The following is a 20,515-nucleotide window of genomic DNA, read 5'->3' as shown; positions in this document are numbered from 1 at the left end:
GGAAATATATCCATCTAACCTTAGTGATGATGATGGTACCTTCATAATAGATGAGGATGGGAATAGACATAGGTTTAAAGGAGACATTGAGGAAGAGGAAGAGGCAGACCTAGAGAGAGTGTTACCTGAGGAAGAATAGTATAACTTGATTATTAGAAGGAGCTTCCACACTACACCTAAATCAAGGAAATCAGATCAGAGGGAGAACATCTTCCAAACCAAATGTAAGATACAAGGGGAGGTATGTGACCTGATTATAGATGCAGGAAGTGAGTCAAACTGTGTGAGTAAACAACTAGTGAGTGAGCTGAACTTAGAAACCAAGCCTCACCCTCACCCCTACAAGATGAAATGGCTGGATAATAAAGCAAGTGGGTCAGTAAACAAGCAACGGTTAGTGAGTATGACCTTAGGCACCTACACTGATGATGTGTTATGTGATGTGCTTGATATGGATGCATGCCACATACTGCTAGGGAGACCATGGCAGTATGACAGGAGGACTAAACATAATGGCTACACTAACACCTACATCATTAACCATCAGGGGAAGAAGAAGGAATTAGTACCCTTACCTCGACACAAAGCCATTCCACCTAAGACACCTAAACAACCCATACATCTGATGAATAGAAAGAGTGTGATAAGGAGATTAAGGGAAGGGAAGAGCTATACTTGTTGTTCACTAAAGAGGTCAGTAGCCCTACACCAATACCCCCTGAGCTGAGGAGCCTCATAGATCAGTATAAGGATGTTTTTCCTGAAAAGTTACCACTTGGGTTGCCACCTGTGAGGGGTATTGAACATCAGATTGACCTTGTACCAGGGGCTAGTTTACCAAACAAGCCTGCATATAGGACTAATCCCATGGAAACCAAGGAGCTGCAGAGGCAAATAGAGGAACTGATGCAGAGGGGATATGTGAGGGAGAGTTTGAGCCCTTGTGCAGTACCCACCCTGCTTGTGCCAAAGAAGGATGGCACATGGAGAATGTGCATTGATAGCAGAAGTGTGAACAACATAACCATCATATATAGGTTCTCCATACCAAGGATAGATGACTTGTTGGATGAATTAGCTGGCTCCCAATGGTTTAGTAAAGTGGATATGAGAAGTGGATACTATCAGATTTGAATGAAGGAGGGTGATGAATGGAAGACAACCTTCAAGACCAAGTATGGTCTGTATGAATTGCTTGTGATGCCCTTTGGTTTGACTGGAGCACCCAGCACTTTCATGAGGCTTATGAATGAAGTGCTAAGACCATTTTTGGGGAAATTCATAGTTTTTTACCTAGATGACATACTCACTTACAAGAGGGGAATAACAGAGCACCTAAGTCATCTTCAACAATTGTTTGAGGTATTAAGAAAGCAGAGGTTATATGTAAAATTAGAGAAATGCAGTTTTCTTTTACCTGAGGTTAATTTTTTAGGGTACATAATAGGTAAAACAGGAGTAAAAGTAGACCCAAGCAAAGTGCAAGCTATTAAGGATTGGCCTGTTCCTACTACACTGACACAAATTAGATCTTTCCATGGATTAGCTTCTTTCTACAGGAGATTCATTAAGAACTTCAGCACCATCATGACACCTATCACTGAATGCACAAAGAAGAGAAGGAGTGAATGGAATGCAGAGGCACAAAAAGCCTTTAACACTATTAAGGACCTTATGAGCAGAGCATCCATACTTAAGCTTCCTGATTTCACAAAACCTTTTGAGTTGGACTGTGATGCATGTGGAACAGGGATTGGGGCTGTGCTTGTGCAAGAGGGGAGACCCATAGCTTATTTTAGTGAGAAGCTGAACCAGAGTAGACTTAACTACTCCACCTATGATAAGGAATTCTATGCAATCATTAGAGCCCTTGAGCATTGGTCCCACTATCTAAGAATTCAACCTTTTGTATTACACACTGACCATGAATCTTTGAAGCATATTAACAGCCAACACAAATTAAGTAGCAGACATGCAAGATGGGTTGAATTTATGCAGACCTTTGATTGATCAACAAAGTATAAAACAGGAAAAGCAAATGTGATTGCTGATGCTCTGATCAGAAAGTATAGCTTGCTTGGAATAGTTGGATCTAGAATCATAGGGTTTGAAATGCTAAAAGACCAATATCACACCTGTCCTGATTTTTCCGAACTATACCAGTAGTGCCAGACCACACCATAAGGGTTGTTTAGTATAAAACATGGGTTTTTATTCAGGGGTAATAAGCTCTGCATACCACAGTCACCCTTGAGGTTATTGCTTGTGAAAGAGGTTCATGAAGGGAGTATGGGAGGGCATTTTGGCATCCAAAACACCCTTGATATACTGGCTAAACATTTCTACTGGCCTAGGATGCTAGGCACAATGGGAAAACATGTGTTGAGATGTAAGACTTGCCTAAAGGCTAAGGTAACATTCCATAAGGGAGAGTACCTACCTTTACCTATACCACAAAGACTTTGGGAGCATATTAGTATGGATTTCATGATGGCTTTACCTAAGACCAGGAGGGGTAAAGACTCAATTATGGTGGTTGTAGATCGTTTTTCAAAAATGGCACCCTTCATTGCATGTACAAAAGTTGATGATGCACAAGGAATAGCTAGATTGTATTTTTCTGAAATTGTTAGGCTCCATGGCATCCCTAAGACTATAGTCTCTGACAGGGATAGTAAATTTTTGAGCTATTTTTGGAAAAGTTTGTGGAAAATGCTAGGCACCAAGTTATTATTTAGTACTGCATATCATCCACAGAATGATGGCCAAACCGAGGTCACCAATAGGACCTTGGGCACTCTTCTTAGGGTGTTGGTTAGCAAGAACTTAAAGGATTGGGACATGAAACTATGCCATTCTGAATTTTCCTATAACAACAACCCAAGTCATGCAACTAAGCACACACCCTTTGAATGCGTATATGGTGCCAACCCATTGATGCCTGCCTCTATGATTAACTTGCCTTGTTTGAATGAAACTAATGCAGATGCAGCAGCCCAAATACAGAACATGGAGTCCTTGCACAAACAGATTCAGGGGAACATTGTAGAAGCTAGTAGGAAGTACAAACTACAAGCTGACAAGCATATCAAGTCCAAGCAACCTATCAAGGAGGGTGACCTTGTCTGGGTCCATATCAGGAAAGAAAGGTTTCCTCATTTAAGAAAGAACAAGCTCATGGCAAGAGCTATAGGAACATTCAAGGTTCTGCAGCAGTATGGTCCTAATGCCTTCAAAGTTGAACTGCTAGACAAATATAACATCTCCTCTACATTCAACATTGGAGATCTCACATTATATGAGCCTGATTTAGAATTGAGGACAATTCTTCCCCAAGAGGGAGGAATTGATACAAATGTGCCAAGTGTATCAAGTGATCAAGACCTTGCAAACAACCTACAAGTACAAGACAGTGTTTCTGACTTGTCATCTACGCCAATTGTACATGAAGGGCGAAATCAGGTCAAGGATGCTTCCCAAAGATTAAACATGACCCCAAGATATTATGTTGGGAACAAGGAAGCCAAGCCTACAACAAGAAACAACAACATACACTTGGAAATGGGAACAGTCAGCAAGACCCAGGCCACAGGACTTTCTGACGACCAACAGACCTTGCTGAGTCTCTTGAGTGCAAGCTCGACTCATCTAGACCCTAAACAAGCTTGGGACGTCATCCTTGCACATGGACCAAGCCACCAAGGGTCCAGGATCTCACTAACAATCCACAAAGAATCCTAGAGACTAAGTGGAAGAAGGGTTGTTCGATAGTTTTGCTGAGTCAAAATTTGTCTAAGTATCTGTTTTCTGTTTGGGCGTCTTATAAGCCTTGTAATTAACACGTGTTCTTTAATCTAGGCTTATGATTAGGATATTGTCGTTAAGGTAGTTGAGTGCTCTATATAAGGAGGGCCTCACCCCATGTAATAAGCAGCTTAGCATTCGATTTCATTTTTGATTCAATACAAGTAGAGGTATTTCAGAAAGTTGTTTCTGTTTTCCTTCTTTGAAGTTGGCGGTGACTTCATCAAAGGTATACGGAGTATCCTTTGATCTTTGTAGGCTCAAAGATTGTGGAGCAATCATTGATTCTACAAGGAAACCGTAAGTACAATACCTGGATGGCATTGTACATCTATCGTTGGCATAGGAACGTTGATACAGACACTGACCATCATCATCAGAAAACCAAGAAAGGATTTCTTGGTTCTGTTTCTGTGTGTTAAGTGTTTGTTTCATCATCATTTGTTGTTTGTGTGTGTAATCAATCAAGGCTTCCGCAAAACATTAACCCTTGCATAATCAAGGCCTTAATCAGCCTTGGTTTTGCATCAGTTTTGCCTTTCAGCCTCATCACTGTAAGTTCTTGTTTTCTTCAACTATTTAATTTTTTTGATTTTGGTTTATTTTTCAGTTATTGTTTGATTAAATATATCATCATTTTTCTTCGATTTTGGATGAGAAGGTAGTTTTGTCAATTCTGTCGGGATTAGGGTTTTATCAATTATTGGGAAGAAGATGATCATTGTGTATGTTTATCATATTTCAATGGTTATGATTTTACCCAAACTGACATGAATAAGATGAAGAAAAGAGGTGAGGTTTCGATTTTTTAGTCTTATTTTTTTTGTTCATCTATCTTCAATCGAGTTCACTCATATTTTTTTAGGGTTTTTGTTTATATTTGTTTTATTCAGATTTGGCTATAGTTTATGTTTTCTGGGTTTTTACTGATTTTTGTATTTGTTTTACTATTTTGTTTGGGTTTGAATTAATTTGTAGCTGTTTTCTTAGTGTTTTGTTTCGAGGCTTGCATTCAAGGTTCGAAATTTAAAATGTAATCTTAAGAACAGAGGTTTGTCAGTCTCACTATCTATTCCAGTATAGAAATGTCGTAGTTTTTCTTCGAGTGATGCTACTTTATAGCTATTTTAAGTTTCTTATTGTCAAGATTCTCAAACTCACAAAACTGCAGAAATTATACAAATCACGGTGATTTTTCAGATTTTCAGATTTATTAGACGACGATTGTGATAAAATTTGATATTTTGACAGATAAAATTAAGGATCATAGCAATGGTGATGTTGCTGAAGATTCTTATCATCGGTAAAAGATATTGTCCAAAAAAGTATTTCAATTTGTTTTAAAACTGTTTAGATTGTTATAAAACTTTTACATTTTATATTTGCAGGAAGATGTAAAGCTCATAAAAGAAATGGAATTAGATGCTTATAGATTTTCAATTCATGGCCAAGTTTACTACCAAGTAAGTACTCTTTGATATTTCTGAAAACACAAATACATGTTTTCCTTTATAAATCTTTTTGATATTTATATTCAATTTATGATATTTTTTGTTTTATTTTTGACCGTTTGATTTTGAACTCATTTACTAAGAGCTTCTTGTTCAAAAGTAACTTATTTATAACTCTTAAGAAACCAACTCAATCAAAAGTTTAAGCGGATGGTTATATACTCATAACTATAGCGATGAGTTGTTTTAACCAGTTTATTTACTAAACACTAACAAATAATTGGTTTTACCAGCACTCAACTATTTATTTGTGTGAAGAAAGCTAAAGTTATCTGATAAGCTAATTTACCAAACATCGGGTAATTTCGTAGCGATTGTTAAAGTCAACCACTATAATAAATTTGATTAAATAAAAATACATAAAACCTTGATATTAAGTTTGAAAGTTTTGATACTAACTAAAAATTATTTACTAATTTGTGTCAAAAATAAATTCGTTCGGAAAAAGACGTTTGCTATTTTTTTTGCATTATTAAATAGCTTAGATCTTATCTTAAAATAATGAACGCTTGAGATTGTATTATTGTGGTGCTAGGCTTTTAAATTTAACCACTATAAAATTACCTTCAAATTTTACTACACTAAACATTTCATTATTAGAGCTTTTAATACTTCATACGTTAGCAATGTGGCAGTCGATTAACATATGCAAAGCGGTCTACAATACAAGGCCCTGATATCAAAGTATTTTTATACTTATTTGATTTAGTATTTTGATTACTGTGAACATATTAATGCTGTTTACACAAAAGTAACCAAGTAATATTGACTCAAATATAAATAAATATTTTTATAAATGAAGAAATTTTTATCGTATAGGTTTTGGAATTTGGATTTCGGTCTTTTTTTTTATTATTGATCTTTTAATTTCTATTTTTAATCTTCTTTTAATTTCGATTTTATTGTATATTCAGGAGCGATTACTGGGTTTTGCACTAGGAAGTACTTCGATGGGTGTCGTCATGTTCACAAGAGAAGAATTTACAGGACTATATCTGAGAGTAATGCTGAATTCGATAATTAACCACAGGTCAAGCAATTAGACGCTGATGTTCTTTTTCTTTTCATTTAGATGCTTAATTTGATGAAATGGGGGTTTCTAATTTCAAACCCTAGAATTTATTGGCACTTGATTTTTTCTTACTTTTTTTTGATAATTACTATCATGATGGTGGGTTGTTTTCCATTTTATCAATGATTCAATGTAGTGCTTATAGCCACAATTGATTACTTGCATTCTGCTTAGTTGCCAATTTTGGATGAATCTTGGGGCCATTTCAAAACAACGGCAAATTCTTATGAAACTTTTTGATTGATTTGTGTTTTTAGTATCAATTATGATGTGGCTTTTGTTAAAGATTAAAACTTTTTGATTATTATGTGATCTAAGTTTCTCGTATCTTTTTTCTCATATCATTAATGAGTTTTAAAAAATGATCTAAGTTTCTTAACTCTATTATATGCTCTTAAAGAAGTTGATATTTTCTACTTTCTCTGAGCTTTACTCATACATTCATGGAGTATACTATCGATACTATTTGGAAGCAAAAACACTCATAAAAATTATTATTAATTTTGATTACTTCACTTTCAGTTTTTGCGAGATCTTGTCTAAAAAAAGCAATTTCATCGACCCAAAGACTCATTCATCTTGTTTAAAAAAGTACTTGTGCCAGGTCGTCTTGCATTTCTCTTCTTTTTGGAGTCAGCACCTATGAGTTTACGATTAAGCATTAATTTTTTCCTTTTTGCTAGACAGAAGCTTAATGTGTATATGTTTCCATGTGTAGTGCTATTGATAGAAGGATTGAAAAACTCAACAAATGATATACTTCAATATGAGCATTCAACAAACATGTGCAAGCTGATCAATCTTGATCTTGTGAAAAGTGTAAGTATGTTAGTTAAGATTGATCAAGTACACCTTTCATCCACTGAATCGGTAGAGCTTACTTTGACTTCTCGGTATAGTTTGATGCTTTAATCATTTACTCTGCAATTTTCTACAAACAAAAATAGTTTGAGCTTACTTCGACTTCTCGGTATCGTATCTCGGGAACCAGTAGGGTGTTCATCATTTGAAGTAGAATGATGTTTCATTGACTATTTTTGGTTTACTTTTAAGTTCTGTTTTGTTGCTTGTCATTTTTATTTGGTTGCTTTTAATTTTGTTTTGTGAGTCTAAATGATGAAAGTGGTAGTATCTTGGTAGGTTTTATTGATCAACGTTTCAATGGGTTTAATGTTCGTGTTTTATTTTTTAATCAAATATATTTTCAACTTCAGTAGTGTGTCATATAATTTTTGCTTTTTATATGTGTTGTTTTCAAGTTGATAGATAGTCTAAATGGATTTGACTTTGTTCAAGCCTTATTTGAAGCCTTATTTGTTTGTCCTTTTAGCTTGAAGCCTTTTTTTTTTTTTTTTTTTTTTTTTTTGTCATTCTCATTCCATCAAAGACAAAGTTGATGTCGCTTACCTTAATTTGCACAAAATACTACTATACAATCTCCGAAGCTAATCTTAGATGGATTTGATTTTGTTGAAGCCTTATTTGTTTGTCCTCTTATGAGCTTGTAGGTTTACAGGCATAATTGTTGGCCTTGAAGATGTTGAACCCAATAGGTGGCGAGATTCGAAATGAATGTTTTCAAAGTGTCTGTGATGCAAACCTACTCCGTCAATTGATTTTTGACTGTTGAATACTAGCTTTTCGATTTGATCTTGAGTTTGAGTAGTTGTTATTGGTGCTTTGCCACCAATGGTAGAATTTTTGACTTAAAAATGCTCAGCCAATTTAGATGATGAATTATGTATCTAAGTCTCTTGATTAGAGTTATGTGGTTTGTGGTTGTGATGATAGAATATTTCTACTTCAATCAGTAGTGTCTCAAAAAGTGGATAAACAAAGAATCAATGATTTCGCTGTAGTGAAGGGATCTTTACACTCTTTGCCGCCATTGTATTGTTCATTGCTTTCTCGTACTTGATCAAAGGCGAATTTGTCTCTCTGTTAAAATGTCTCTAAATCATTTTAGATCAGCAAAAAAATCAATTTAATCTATGAAATTTACGTGATGAGAATAATGCCTTAGTTTTGTGAAAAATGAAATAGGAGAGGCATTTGTGATAAATGAATTTGTCCTTGCTCTTCTCAATTTTGTTTTCTTTTGTAGATCGCAATCAACAACTTCCCTTTCTTACTTTTATGTCTTCTTCCCGTTTTTGTTGAATTTTTCTAAATTTGTAGTTAACTCGCTTATTTCCGTTCTTCTTTGCGAAGTATATTTTTGTACGTTGTTCTCAGACTTTGTTGGTTATTGACATCATAGTATCTGATATCTACATCCATTGACATGACTAATGGTACTTGAAATCAATTTCAAAGTTGCTTTTTTTGTTAATTGCATCTTTTCTATAGCCCATGACACTGTAGTCTCTGTATCTAATGTCAATTTTTCATCTATAAAGCAGATAGACAATTTGTTCGTGTTGTTGCTGATGAATTAGGTACTGATACAACAATGATACCCATCAAGCATCCTTGAACCTTTTGTCATGGTTAGGGATGACAACGGGACAAATTTGGATCAGATCTAGGTGGACTCGGATCCAAATTCGTTTTCAAGAGCAGGACCCAAATCCGGACCTTGTTGATTGCCATCCATCTCTACTAATGCACTATTTGGATGAAGGAGTTGGAGGAAAAGGGAGGAAATGAAGGGAGAAAGCAAGATCTTGGGAGCCTTCTAACAACAAAGTTAAGCTTATAAAGCTAAACCTCACTTTATAAATATGGACATCATCTAAATACTCTTTTATGACCTAAAATATCCATTAATGCCATAGATTTTATCTACTCGGATTCACCGTATTAAGAATCAATTGTCAGATAATTAAAATCTTAGCCAGTAGATGTACGATGTTGTGGTTTACTCCTTCATTGTTGTTTAAGTATTATTTATAATTAATTACTGATAGTGAAATGCTTGTTAGGTGGGGGGTTGGATGAAATGCTGTTAACACAAAAAACTGATGAAAACATTCATTCAATGGAATCATAGGCCTTGGCCATGTCAATCTTAAGCATAAACCTAGGAGTGATAGAAGACCAAGTATAACCTCAAATGAGATCATATCCATAGTGTCACACACCACCTTTTGAAGCTTCGAAATAAGGATTTTTTCAATAATCTTGTAAATAACTTAGCAACATGAGTTAAGCTTGAAATCTTTTTCATGAGAAGCATTAGCAACTTTTGGACAAGATTAATAGGAGTAACATTAGTAGGAGGAAAGATGATATTAGAAAAGAATTCATTCAAAGCATCTACAATGTCTTGCTCATGTTGAAATCTTGTAAACAACTTAACAACACTTATTATTATTATTGTTGTTGTTAATAATAATAATAATAATAATAATAATAATAATAATAATAATAATAATAACAAAAAAATAATAATAATAAGAAAACATTACTTAGAATAATCCAACCTTTTCATCATTTTCCTACAATAATTTCACCTATTGATTAATCATGAATAATATGAACTTTGAGGTGTATTTTTCTACAGTAAATCTGGTAATCGGATGACTTGGTATAGCAAGTTTTTTTTCTTTAAAAAAAGATAAATTAAAATAAAATATTGAAAAATGCTAAACAAATGTTAAAAAGAATTTATGATGTTTTTTATAGTTCAGAATTTTTTATGTATATTTTTTATATTTTTCGCTAATTTTAAATTAATTTCAGTTTATTTATTATGATGAATTACCTACTATAGTAAGTCATTGTGTAATTGAAGTTTACTCCAGGCAAATACCCTTTAAAGTTGACATTATTCGTAGTTAATCAATATGTGAGATTATTATAAGAAAATCATGAAAATGTTAGATTATTCTAGGTAAATTTTTATAATAATAATAATAATAATAATAATAATAATAATAATAATAATAATAATAATACTTCATCTATTTTCATTTGTTCTTCACAATCGCTTTTTGCATAGATTCTAATGCAAATTTTAAAGTTAAATAATTTTAATTGTAAGTTTTTAAAAATTCTAAAAAGTTAATTTTTAGAAAATATATATTGAGATGAATCAAAAAAGATTCCACATGAATAGATTTTTTTCATATAGATTGATGATTAATCATAGTCAAAGTTATGACACTAGAATTTATAAATTTTATTTGAGAATAATATGAAAACGAAGGGAGTAACTTTTTTTTGTTAAACGATTTTCTATTAAATACAAACAAATAATTACAGCAGGGTAAAAAATAACTCAGGTACCTCTGGATCTCCTTGTCAACTGTGAAAGAGAGGCCCACCTTATAGGAAGGTTTACTTATCTCACTCTTCATGTGCAAAGAAGAAGCAAAGAAATCTCAAAAAAAGCCACAACGACGATACAAACTAACATGGCCTAAAGAGCTAGACAAAAAAAAAAACAAAAAAAAACAAAAGCTACTAGGCCACTCAGCGAAACGGGACCCAATAGTACGGACCAGGACAACCCAGGCAAGGGATAGTCATTATTTACAGATTCCTCAACCAAAGAGAAGTGGACTCATTGAGAGTTAGGGAGCTGAGTCTAATTTTTGAGTCAGCTTTAATAGTGTCAACTACCCTCTGAATTGTCGCAACCTTCTTCAGCCACACAACTTCATTTCTCACATTCTAAATAGTGTAGATGAGGTTGGCAAAGATAGCTACTACAAGTGACACCATTGTTTTTTAGCCATTCAACATTTGCGATGTAGGTCATTCATGTTCTTGATGCTCCATGTGACACCCAACCATCTCTTAAGAGCTTTCCACACATTGATAGCTAAAGTCGCAGTTGAAGAAGAGGTGCTCGGTCGTTTCGACTTATGAATCACATATCGGGCATCGATCATCCTCCACCACTCCCACGCTCTTGAGCCTTTGTTTTGTTTTGAGTCTTTTATGGCAGGCAAGCCAAGCCACGAAGCAACTTTTAGGTATAACACCTCTGTTCTATACCGAATTTGTCCGACGAACTTTATTTACGGTACCTAGTAGACGGCGTCGATGGAGTAATTTGGGGATTTCATCCAGTTTCTCAATTTCCTTTACTCGACATAGTTTTTTGATCACCTAACTTGCCGTGATAGGGGCGTTGAACAACTCCCATCGTCCTCCTTTCATATACACTTCATGTACCCATTTTACCCGGAGGGAGTCTTTTTTGAGCTTATATGCCAAGCTATTTTCCTTACAGCTACTAGGTTCAACAGCTGTAGGTTCTGGATGCCTAGCCCTCCCTCTTGTTTGGGCCTGCATACCTTCTCACAATTCACATTCTCTAGGGATCTACTCTCTATTTCACCATGCCATAGGTAGGATCGACATACAACATTAATAATAATAATAATAATAATAATAATAATAATAATAATAATAATAATAATAATAATAATAATAATAATAATAATAAGACAAAATGTTAAAAAACTACCTAACATAAACCCAATTTTGCAAATAACTACCTTAAATAAAAAATTTTGCAAAAAACTACCTTACATAATACAATATTTTGCAAAAGACTACCTTGTAACGGAATTAGGCGTTTGACCGGTACATTTGACGTTGACCAGCACGTGCCAGTCACGTGTTACCTTTATTAACCTAATTCTCCTTCTTTTCAATTCGCAGCACTCAATCTTGCTTTCTCTTCCAACCATTCTTCCATTGCTCTACCTTCTCATTTCGCTCCCATCCACCTCGTAACTTCATTTCATTGGAATTTCTAAGCAAATCCGGTATGTACTACTAATTAATTATGGTTTTGTACTTCTTTGTTGCATCTTAGTTATAATTTTAAATTTTTTCGTTTTCAGATTTGCTTCCCTCTTGCAGCGTTTTTTGTATTGGAATTTGTTGTTTCATATCTTTTAATTTGTAATTTGATTGCTGTTGTATCTGAATACTGTATTAGGGTTCTTAAAATTAGCTATATCAATCCGTAAAAATTAGCTAAGATGAAGAAATTGACAATCCGTAAAAAAGCCATTGATTCGAAAAAGAAGCAGTGTGAGTTGTCAACTGAGGTGGGTAATGTAAGGGTAGATGATGTGTTGATTGAAAGTTCTGAGTTGGTTTTAGCAAATGTAGATGGTAATGCTGATGAGGTTGAGGATAGTAGTAGTGATGATGATTATACATGTGTTAATGAAGATGAATATGAGGATGATTCTGATTTGTTTGCGGAAAATGTAGTTTATGGTCTTGATGATGTGTTTATAGATGATGAGGAAATTAGGTTGATATTAGATAAGGAGGTTGATGAGCAAAACAACACAGACATGTACTTTAATGATGATGAACCGCAGTCTGATGATTATGATTTGAGTGCCTTGAATGATGATGAGGAAGGTATATGCAGCTATCCTACATTCAACCCTAAGGTTGATTTCAAGGGTAACATTAATTTGTCTTTAGGCCTTAAGTTTCCTTCGACATATGTGTTTAGAAAAGCACTAAGGTACCATGCTATTGAATCTGGTTACAATTATTATTACCTGCATAATGGTACAAATAGGATCAGTGTGTATTGCTACAACAGATGCGATTGCATGAAATTGAAAGGTAGAATTGTGAACTGTGTTTGTGGGAAGGAGAAGAAGTGTTATTTTAAGGTTCATGCCGTGAAATTGAAAGATGAGGAGACAGTTCAAATAAGGAGTTATTTTTTAAACCACACATGTGGTCACCAACACCAAAATAAGAAAGTCACTGCTTTGTATTTAGCTGAGAAATACATAGATGATTGGAGGGACAATCCAACTTGGGAATTAAAGGCATTTAAGAAACGGGTTAATAGAGAGTTAGGTTGTGAAGTGAAGTATTCTAAGTGTTACATGGCTAAAAGAATTGCAATGAAAATGCTATATGGTGATGCTAGTGAAGAGTATAGCAGGGTGTGGGATTATGCGGAAGCAATAAGGACGTTTAATCCAGGAAGCACAGCAATCGTTAAATGCATTGGAATAGACACACCCCCACCTTTGTTCCAAAGGATGTATATATGCTTGACAGTGTGTAAGGAGGGGTTTGTAGCTGGCTGTAGGCCTATTATAGGTGTTGATGGGGCACATCTGAAGGGAAAATTCCCTGGGGTTTTGTTGACTGCTGTAGGTAAAGATGGGAACAATAATATCTTTCCCATTGCATGGGCTGTGGTTGAAACTGAAAATGTAGAAACATGGATTTGGTTTCTAAATCTTCTGGTGGAAGACCTTAGGTCGGTAACTGCATCGAGTAGTTGGGTTCAAGCAGAAGGTGAAGCTTTCACCTTCATGAGCGATAGGCAAAAGGTAATTTCTTGTTAATACATTTCTTGTTTCAAATGTAACTAATGTTATAACCCTAAAAAATCTTGTGGAAAATGCAGGGTTTGGTTGAAGCTTTGAACTCAGTGGTTCCTGATTGTGAAATTAGGTTCTGCTGTAGGCATATATGGGCGAACTTCAAGATCAAGTTCCCTGGAGAGTTGTTCAAACAACACTTTTGGAGTGCAGCCAGAGCCTACAACAAGGTATTGAATCATTTTTGTTTATAGAATCATTTAGATACAGAAATGAATGTAATGTCAAACTAATTAGTAACAATTTACGTTTACAGAATCATTTTGATAGAGAAATGAATGTAATAAAGAATATTTCTATTGACGCATATGCATATCTAGCTGCTATTCCTGCAAAACACTGGGCTAGGCATGCTTTTTGTAGTAGGAGTAAGTCTGGGATGTTATTGAACAATAATTGTGAGTCAATAATGTGTTAGTAGAAGTAAGGGGGAAGCCTATAATTTCTCTAATGGAGTGGATTAGGAGATATGTAATGCAACGAAGCGCAGCCAAAAGAGAAGGGTTGAGTAACTTTCAAGGTGTGTTGATGCCAGCTATCACCAAAATTATTGAAAAAAATGCAAAAGAAATATATGGTTTAAGGGTAATCCCAGTGGATGTGTATGAGTTTGAGGTGGATGATATTGAAGACTGTTACGTTGTAAACTTGGCCAATAGAACTTGCCATTGTGGAAGTTGGGACCTTATAGGGATTCCTTGCAAACATGCCGTTGCTTGTATCGTGCTTAGAAAATTAGATGCCAAAGACTTTGTCCACGAGGCCGGATCAGTATGTAATGTCGAACTATCTACTTCAGAATGTAATGTTGCTGTAATTTGAATTATTTGCACTATGTGTTTGAATCAAATCAGTAATTTGAATCAGTAATTGAAATGATCAGTACTTGTTGTGCTTTGAATCAGTTCACAATTTGAAGATGAGTATGCAGAAAATCAGAATGTGTGTGAATCTTGAACTCAGAATGTACTATCTTGAACTATGTGTGTGAATCAGTAATTGAACTGATCATGTGGAGTAAAAGAATTTAACTGATCAGTTGAACTATGTGTTTGAAGTTGAACTGATCAGTTCAATAATTTAAGTTGAGTATGCAGCAATGTGTTTGGATCATCAAATTGAATCAGTATGCAGTAATGAACTGATCATGTGGAGCAAAAGTGAGCCTTGACTAATCAGTAATTGAACTAAAATCATCCATTTTAGGCTGTGCAGCATGTATTGGCCATATCCAGAAAACACAGCACAACACAAAATGTATTGCCCATATCCAGAAAACAAAACACAGCACAGCACAGCACTAAAATCATCCTGATTATGTATTGGCCATAATCAGTAATTGAACTAAAGTGTATTGGCCATATCCATTTCAGGCTGAGCACAGAAAACACCAACAATTAAGCTAATATCCAAATCAAGACAAACAACAACAATTGGCACAGCACAGAACAGAACACACCAACAGAAAACACAGCACATCACAGCCTTGACTAAAAATTTAATTCATTCATTCATCATCATCATCATGTTACAATATCCAAATCAATGTTACAATTAGGCTTAACTAGGTCCTAAACTTCAATTAGTACCCTTGATTTTTACAAGAAACACCAACACAAAACAAAACAAAAACCCTAATACAAAGCTTTTAATCTGATTTACATGCTCCCTCTCATTCATCCATTTCTTCTTAATCATTTTAATTTCTGAAAATGCTTGTTCCTTTTCATGTTCCAAGCAAGAAATCCTTGATGTCAAAATCTTGATTTCGGTTGCCAATTGTCGCTTTTCCTCCACAAGTTTGTTAGTGAGTTTTCTTTGCCAAACAGCCATTTCAGGTTCATCAACCCATTTAAACTTTTTGCAACCCCTCGATTTTGTATCAGGATCATAAAAAACGCAAGTATTAAACCTTCTTCCAGGATTTTCCTTGGTCCATGAAACCCTCCTTGCAAAGGGAACTCCACACCCACATTTTTCAATTGAAGAATTTTCGCTTGAAGAACAAGCTGTAACATCTCGGAATAACTCGGGTCGTACGAAAAGAGATCGGAATAACTCGGGTCGTACGAAAAGAGAAAATGACCTTTTAAAAACGAGACAACTATAATCCGAGTCAAACCGGGATGTTAGAAAACAGTTTAAAACGGTTTTGAAGTTAAGGAAAACGTGCGGATCGAGTTCTATTAGCGTTATTAAGATCTACTAGATAATAAGAAATTCTTAGCAGCGGATAAGAACGAAAAGTTAAATCTACTTATTACAACTTGAGAACGAAAGTCGCCTCATAAAAACCAAATGTTCTTTAAACTAAATTTTGAAGATCTTATTAAGACTTTTCTACCCTAATAATTTATTTCTTCAAGGGACAATCCTCACTCCCCAGACCTGCAACTTAACTTACTGCTAGTCATTGCCCAGATAGGACACAACATCATCGCAGGGTCGTTAAGACCAAAAGCACACGTCAGCGAACGTCGCATGCCAATAAATAATAACACAAGAGAAAGTTTTAATTAATTAGCTAACAAATCACAGAACCGTACGCTTCGATCATGCTTATTAAGAATATTTATTTTCATGTAAAAGTTAGTCAGCCATACTGCTGTACTATCCAGCCATACTGCCGGTACACTCCAAACTCCATAAGTGAGACAATACATTAGGGGGAGCTAACCCCTAAGCAAGCCTCTACCATAGACACTCGCCTTACTTCGGTGTCTATAGTTAAGTATGCATACCCCCGCGGTGGCTCATAATGCCCTCATATACCGCGAGTAATTCTTTTCCACCAATTGACGTCATACTACGTCCACTTTTTAAGTTAGTGAGGTCATACTACCTCCATTTATCAAAACAATATATAAAGATTGACGTCATACTACGTCCACTTTTAAGTTAGTGAGGACATACTACCTCTACTTATCATAACAATGTATAAAATTATTGATTCGAACGATAACATTATTCGTTCTATATACCCATGCCTTACTTTCGGGTATCATTAATACATGATACATCGGACTAATGCGAACCACGCTGCGTGTACATACCTTAAGCAAGATAACCAACTCGCAAGCGTCTTAATCAATTCCCGGTCACGAATCGACTTCCTACAAGGTTCAATCGTATTCGGGAAATAAGCACACATACACATTTTCCTCAAATCATCCATAACACACATATACAATCACATCCATACCTAGAATACTACACACAACATGAACATCCATCACATACTATGACATGGTATATACACAAAACCGGACAGCCTATACAATCTGTCCAGAAACTCATCTTAAAACTGTCAAACTGAAAATCCGACTTCACCGTTGCGTCCGGAAGGCGTCAAAACCCCCGAGTACCAATTTTCATAATTTATAACATAGTATAAGTATTTTTAACTTAATTTTAAAGCCAAAAATGCTCCAAAAACACAATTTTTCCATCATCTTCAAAACCTACGGGATCTCATTTTTTTATCACAAATATATAAATTTCAATGCTTTATTCCCTATTAAATCTAAACAATAAAATTTACATAATTTTCATGATCACATCCAAAAATAAATTTTAATTATTTATTTATATTTTTCTCAAAAATAAATCTTTTTACACCAATTTACACACACAAACACACCACACATATACATGTATATTTCTCTACCAATATTATAAATCTCCACTATTTATCAATAAAAATAAAAAATAAAAAATAAATTTCCATCACCACATATATTTTTTTTATATGAGCAACCATTTTTTTTTTTGTATATACATATATATATATATATATATATATATATATATATATATATATATATTTTTTTTTTTCAATCATTCTTTAAACAATTCTTCATACACATGTAAACATATCTAAAACCCTAAAACCATACATTAATTTAAATGGAAAAACATCATACTTCCACACATGAATTTTAAATCATGAATAAATCATAAACTATAAAATAACACACATAAAAATCATAGAAATTTAAATTAAAATTTAAAAAAAATAAAAACTAGATTAAGGATTACTCACAATTGCTTCAAGAACAAAACACCAAAATTGATGAACCAAGGTGGAGGATTTAGGCGTGAGAAATGTAGTGTTTTGGGAGTGTTTTCTTACTTGCAAATGGTTTGAAAATGAAAAGATGTAAGGTAATTAGGAGATTAAGGAAATTAAGGCAATAATTATAGAAGGCAATAATTCCTTGATCTTCAATCTTCCTAAGAGGTTACTAATCCCCCCTTAACCCTCCATATGGCCGGCCAAATGATTCCACTTCCCATTTATTTTATTTTATTTTTTTTTTTGTTTTTATTTTTATTTTTATATTTTTTTTTTGAAGTTAAAGATAGATTAGGAAAAAGATTTGGGCTTAAAATGATTTTAATTGCCTTAAAAGTTGAAGTCTCATGATTTAATCTACTAACAAAATAAATAATAAAAAGAAATATATATTTTTTTCTAAAAAAAATAATAATAATAAAAATAATAATATTACTAGCAAATCATTTAATATATCGGGAAAATATCGGGGTGTTACAGACTACCCCCCTTAAAAAGGTTTTGACCCCAAAACCTCAACGTACAAACACAAACACACAACAATCACACACATAAAAAAAAACGACAAAACATGCACACAACAAAAGAAATAGATCAAAATAAACCTCAAAGCGCGTAAAACGCAAAATTCTACCGCTTCCTACCCCCCTTAAAAAGTTACGTCCCCGTAACTTACTAACCTGAGGAAAAAGATGCGGATACTTCTCTCGCATTGAAGCTTCTGTTTCCCAAGTTGCCTCTTGTGACCGATGATTTGACCATAGAACCTTAACTATTGCAACATCTTTTCGCCGAGTACTGCGAACCTTTCTATCTAAAATCTGAACAGGTTGCTCTTCATAGGTGAGGCTTTCATCAAGTTCTAACGGTTCCGGGTCTAAGACATGCGAAGAAGCCGCAACATAACGTTTTAACTGGGAAATATGAAAAACGTCATGAACTTTACCCAGCGCATTAGGTAACGCTAACCGGTAAGCTAACTTCCCAATCCGCTCCACAATATCATAGGGGCCAATGAAACGCGGGCTTAACTTCCCACGAGCACCAAAACGAACCACACCTCTCATCGGAGACACACGGAGTAGAACTTTGTCGCCCACTTCGTACTCATCAGGCCGTCGTCGGAGATCGGCGTACGATTTTTGTCTATCCTGGGCTGCCTTCATTTTTTCGCGAATTAACTTTACTTTCTCAGTCATTTGTACAAGCATATCAGGTCCTAAGGTGACAGATTCAGTAAAATCATCCCAACATACAGGACTACGGCACTTACGACCATAAAGTGCTTCAAACGGAGCCATTTGAATTGTTGCCTGATAACTGTTATTATAAGAGAATTCCACTAAATCCAAATGTTCATCCCATGAACCTTGCCATTCCATGGCTATTGCTCTCAACATGTCTTCTAGTATCTGATTGACACGTTCAGTCTGACCATCCGTCATAGGGTGAAAAGACGTACTATGAAGAAGAGTGGTTCCCAAAGCCTGCTGTAATGATTTCCAAAAATGCGACAAGTATCGAGTATCACGATCGGAGACAATAGTACGAGGTATTCCGTGATATCGAACAACGTATCGAATATAGGCACGAGCAAGTTGTTCCATATCCCACTTACAGTTCATCGGAATAAACCTTGCAGACTTAGTAAGCCTATCCACGATAACCCAAAGAGTATCATTACCAGCTTTAGTTCGTGGCAACCCTAACACGAAATCCATAGATATGTCATCCCACTTCCAGACCGGGACTTCTAGAGGTTGCAGTAACCCAGCTGGTCTTCGATGTTCACTCTTAACCTTTTGACACGTTAAACACTTGGAAACAAATTCGGCAATATTCTTTTTCATACCAGACCACCAAAACATGCATTTTAAATCTTGATACATCTTATCCCCACCAGGATGAACCGAGTATCTAGAATAATGAGCTTCGTTCAATAATTTTTCCTTCAAGGAGTTACACCCATCCGGCACACACCACCGTCCTTTAAAACGAAGACTACCGTCCTCATGAATTGTAAAACCTTCAGCTTTCCCTTCACTGATCTGCTCCCGAAGTTTAATGAACTTTGGGTCTTCCAGTTGCTTAGCCATAATTTCTTCGAAAAAGGTAGGTTGAATAGACAAGGCACTCAACTTGGCTTCCAATTCCCCTTCTTGGATTATCTCCAAGTTCATTCTCCCAAACTCCTTACACAACTCCTCAGAGGTTATTAACGCTGAGACGGAATGCCTCGATTTCCTACTCAAAGCATCAGCGACTACATTCGCACGGCCCTCGTGATATGAAATCTCTAAATCATAATCACTGATAAGTTCTAACCAACGTCGTTGGCGCAAATTCAACTCGGATTGAGTGAACAAAAATTGCAAACTTTTATGATCCGTAAAGACCTTGCATTTGACACCATAAAGGTAATGTCGCCAGATTTTCAATGCGAAAACCACAGCAGCTAACTCCAAGTCATGTGTTGGATAATTCACCTCATGAGTCCTTAGTTGACGTGAAGCATACGCCACCACCTTTCTATCTTGCATCAAAACACAACCTAACCCATGTTTGGAAGCGTCACTATAGACAGAGTATTCCAAGGATGGGTCAGGTAAGGTCAACACAGGGGCTATAGTTAACTTCTCCTTTAATAACCGAAATGCCTTCTCGCATTCCTCAGTCCATTCGAACTTCTTTTCCTTCTTCATCAAGGCTGTCAGTGGACGAGCGA

The 20,515-nt window shown here is 35.2% G+C and overlaps 1 protein-coding gene and 1 long non-coding RNA gene across 2 annotated transcripts; both read left to right on the top strand.

The window, feature by feature from the left end:
* The first annotated feature begins 1,134 nt into the window (after positions 1 to 1,134).
* LOC130801120 (uncharacterized) lies at positions 1,135 to 5,202 on the top strand. The gene is made up of 10 exons (XM_057664881.1): positions 1,135 to 1,963; positions 2,030 to 2,105; positions 2,220 to 3,704; positions 3,859 to 3,885; positions 3,973 to 4,104; positions 4,151 to 4,217; positions 4,308 to 4,358; positions 4,795 to 4,855; positions 5,056 to 5,107; positions 5,193 to 5,202. The coding sequence occupies exons 1-10, from the start codon at positions 1,135 to 1,137 to the stop codon at positions 5,200 to 5,202; spliced, it is 2,790 nt and encodes a 929-aa protein (XP_057520864.1).
* A 930-nt stretch (positions 5,203 to 6,132) lies between these two features.
* Positions 6,133 to 9,683, top strand: LOC130801172 (uncharacterized). Its single transcript, XR_009039524.1, has 3 exons — positions 6,133 to 6,345; positions 7,106 to 7,206; positions 8,790 to 9,683. It is a non-coding gene; the product is annotated as an uncharacterized LOC130801172 (long non-coding RNA).
* The last annotated feature ends 10,832 nt before the right edge of the window (positions 9,684 to 20,515 follow it).

This window comes from Amaranthus tricolor, chromosome 15, assembly GCF_026212465.1.
Source record: "Amaranthus tricolor cultivar Red isolate AtriRed21 chromosome 15, ASM2621246v1, whole genome shotgun sequence".
NCBI classification, from domain to species: domain Eukaryota; kingdom Viridiplantae; phylum Streptophyta; class Magnoliopsida; order Caryophyllales; family Amaranthaceae; genus Amaranthus; species Amaranthus tricolor.
The sequence above is the reverse complement of the archived record's forward strand: the minus strand, read 5'-3'. Positions and strand labels throughout refer to the sequence as shown.

Excerpts from the sequence above, each read along its gene's own strand:
- LOC130801120 (XM_057664881.1), top strand. The coding sequence starts at position 1,135 with ATGAAGGAGGGTGATGAATGGAAGACAACCTTCAAGACCAAGTATGGT. Across the intron at positions 4,218-4,307 it reads GATTTCTTGGTTCTGTTTCT|GCCTTAATCAGCCTTGGTTT; the intron begins GTGTGTTAAGTG and ends TGCATAATCAAG. Across the intron at positions 4,856-5,055 it reads ATGTAATCTTAAGAACAGAG|ATAAAATTAAGGATCATAGC; the intron begins GTTTGTCAGTCT and ends ATATTTTGACAG.